Raw genomic sequence first — 2,047 nt, 5'->3', positions numbered from 1 at the left:
AAATGGCTGGATGGCATCACCGACTCGGTGGACATGAGTTTGAGTGAACTCCAGGAGTTGGTGATGGACAGGGAGTCCTGGCGTGCTGTGATTCATCAGGTCGCAAAGAGTCGGACATGACTGAGCAACAGAACTGAACTGAACTGAATGCTGTGATCCCATCCATTAGGACTCCATATATAACATCACTAAAAATTATATATCATATTACAGTTTGTCAAATATTATATGCCTATTGTTAAAATTATTGAATCAGGACTTGGGACACCAGGTGTCATGACACCTGGGATATTCATCCTGCCAGGGTGAGGTAAACAAGGTAAGATGCCTTGTTTTAGCCTGACTGCCAAATTCCTACATCCCAGATCCTCACCTGCAAGCTTGGGCAACAGACTTAGAACTACTTGGGGCAGTGCACTCAGCTCAGCACTGGCACCCACACCACATATGCCAAGAAAGTGGGGAAGTAAACAGAGCCCATAGTCTGACTATGGAAAGAGCAGAGCTGCCTCTGGGGGACAGAAAGTATGACCCAGATCAGTACACTGGGGTGAGGGCCTTACCCATCGAGGCTGTCAGTGCAAAGTTCTCTAGCATCACCTTGCAGTACAGGTGTCTCTGAACTTCATCAAGGAGCCCCCACTCCTCCTGGGAGAAGTAAATGGCCACGTCCTCAAAGGTCACACAGGCCTGCCATGAGGGGGACAGATCATTCCATGATCAATTTCTCTCCTAGGATTCCAAGTTCCTTCACCCAGACATCCATCCCCTGCTAACTCTCCTGCCAGTGTCCCCACCTTGAAGGAAGTATCAGGCCTTGGGGCCACAGGTACCATGCTCTCCTCTTATGGTATCAAGATCACGGTCTATTCACCAACTACAGGCATGTGGGCAGGGAGACACCATCTAAACTCTGAGCCTGGCGTTAGGACATCCACCCTCTTGTCAGGTAATTCCCCTTGGACTCCTGAATTGTGTCTCCCAGAGATAACCGAATGTGGGCTTTGGGTTTCTTCAGGGTGCCCAGTTGCACGGTCTGGAAGAATTCCAGAGACAAAGGGTGGGGTCAGGACCATTGAGGGCCTGGAACATCCTCTGCTCACCTTTGAAGAGTCCCTAAGCACTTCTGTCCTCATGGGAGTCTGTGGGAAGAGGGAGGTCATTACAGGCATGTAACCATGGCAGGCTCAGTAGGCTCAGGCCTCCCTCTACTTCTGTCTAGCCCCGAAGCAAGGTGACCTGAGATAACTGCATTATCTCTGAGTATAATGAGTATCGCATTATCTCTGAGACCTCAGTGCTCTTAAACTGTGTGATCTTGGATAAAAAGTCAACCTCCCTGTACCTCGGTGTTTTCATCCCCTTTGCAGTCTGTTCAAAAAGCAACTTCTGGAAAACTTGAAAAGCCTAACTCACACCTCTTGTATTCACATCCCTCCATGGCTTCCAGCGTCCTGAGAGAAAAACTCCTCCCCTTCCCATTCCAAACGGGAAAGATTCTCCGCGAATGTACATAAACCTGTCCCTCCGCCTGTCACCCTCTCCCACGCGTCATCACACTGTCTGTAAAACACAGGGCCCCACCCAAGACCGCCTCACCATCCTGGACTCGGGGGTCCGGGCTGAGGGCACGCGAGTAGGCGCTCCGCACTCAGGGCTTTAGTGTCTGGTGGGGTGAGGACGGTGAGGGCCCGGAGGTCGAGCGTTTACCTGAGGCGGGTCCCTCAGCGCGGCGGCCGCCATCGGAGTCTGAAAGCAGCGGGGTTTTAAGTGACAGGCGACAGAGACGGAACTTGTGTACAATTATCATCTACCGCCGCAGCCCTGCAGACTCGTCGCTGGGCTGTGGGGACAACCTCTCCCCTAGAGGCTCCTCGCTCTGTTCATCCTTCAGGCTCCGTCCACGCTCCAAAAGGTCTCCGGGGGCAGCTGTACACTGAGCAATCACCGTACTGCCGCCACAGAGGCGCCGGAAGTCCCGCCCAGATCCTCGGGTCGCGGAAACGCGCTGATTCCGAGCGTTCATTGGCTACATGCCTTGGGCCCG

General features: G+C 52.8%; 1 protein-coding gene across 2 annotated transcripts in view; it reads right to left on the bottom strand.

Moving 5' to 3' along the window:
- ZNF416 (zinc finger protein 416) overlaps nucleotides 1-1,998 on the bottom strand; it is a 5,890-nt gene extending 3,892 nt beyond the window's left edge. The window contains exons 1-3 of one of the 2 annotated variants that reach the window (XM_010857671.1): nucleotides 1,711-1,998; nucleotides 1,104-1,142; nucleotides 564-690 (exon numbers count right to left, since the gene is read on the bottom strand). In XM_010857671.1, coding sequence (XP_010855973.1) covers nucleotides 564-690; nucleotides 1,104-1,142; nucleotides 1,711-1,743 — 199 coding nt within the window. In that variant the 5' untranslated portion in view covers nucleotides 1,744-1,998. The remainder of the gene's footprint in view (nucleotides 1-563; nucleotides 691-1,103; nucleotides 1,143-1,710) is intronic. The other variant, XM_010857672.1, reaches the window with a different exon arrangement.
- Nucleotides 1,999-2,047: the final 49 nt, after the last annotated feature.

The sequence above is a fragment of the Bison bison genome, unplaced genomic scaffold (genome assembly GCF_000754665.1).
Source record: "Bison bison bison isolate TAMUID 2011002044 unplaced genomic scaffold, Bison_UMD1.0 scf7180017864383, whole genome shotgun sequence".
NCBI classification, from domain to species: Eukaryota; Metazoa; Chordata; class Mammalia; order Artiodactyla; family Bovidae; genus Bison; species Bison bison.
Note: the sequence above shows the minus strand (reverse complement) of the source record. Positions and strands in the feature narration are given on the sequence as shown.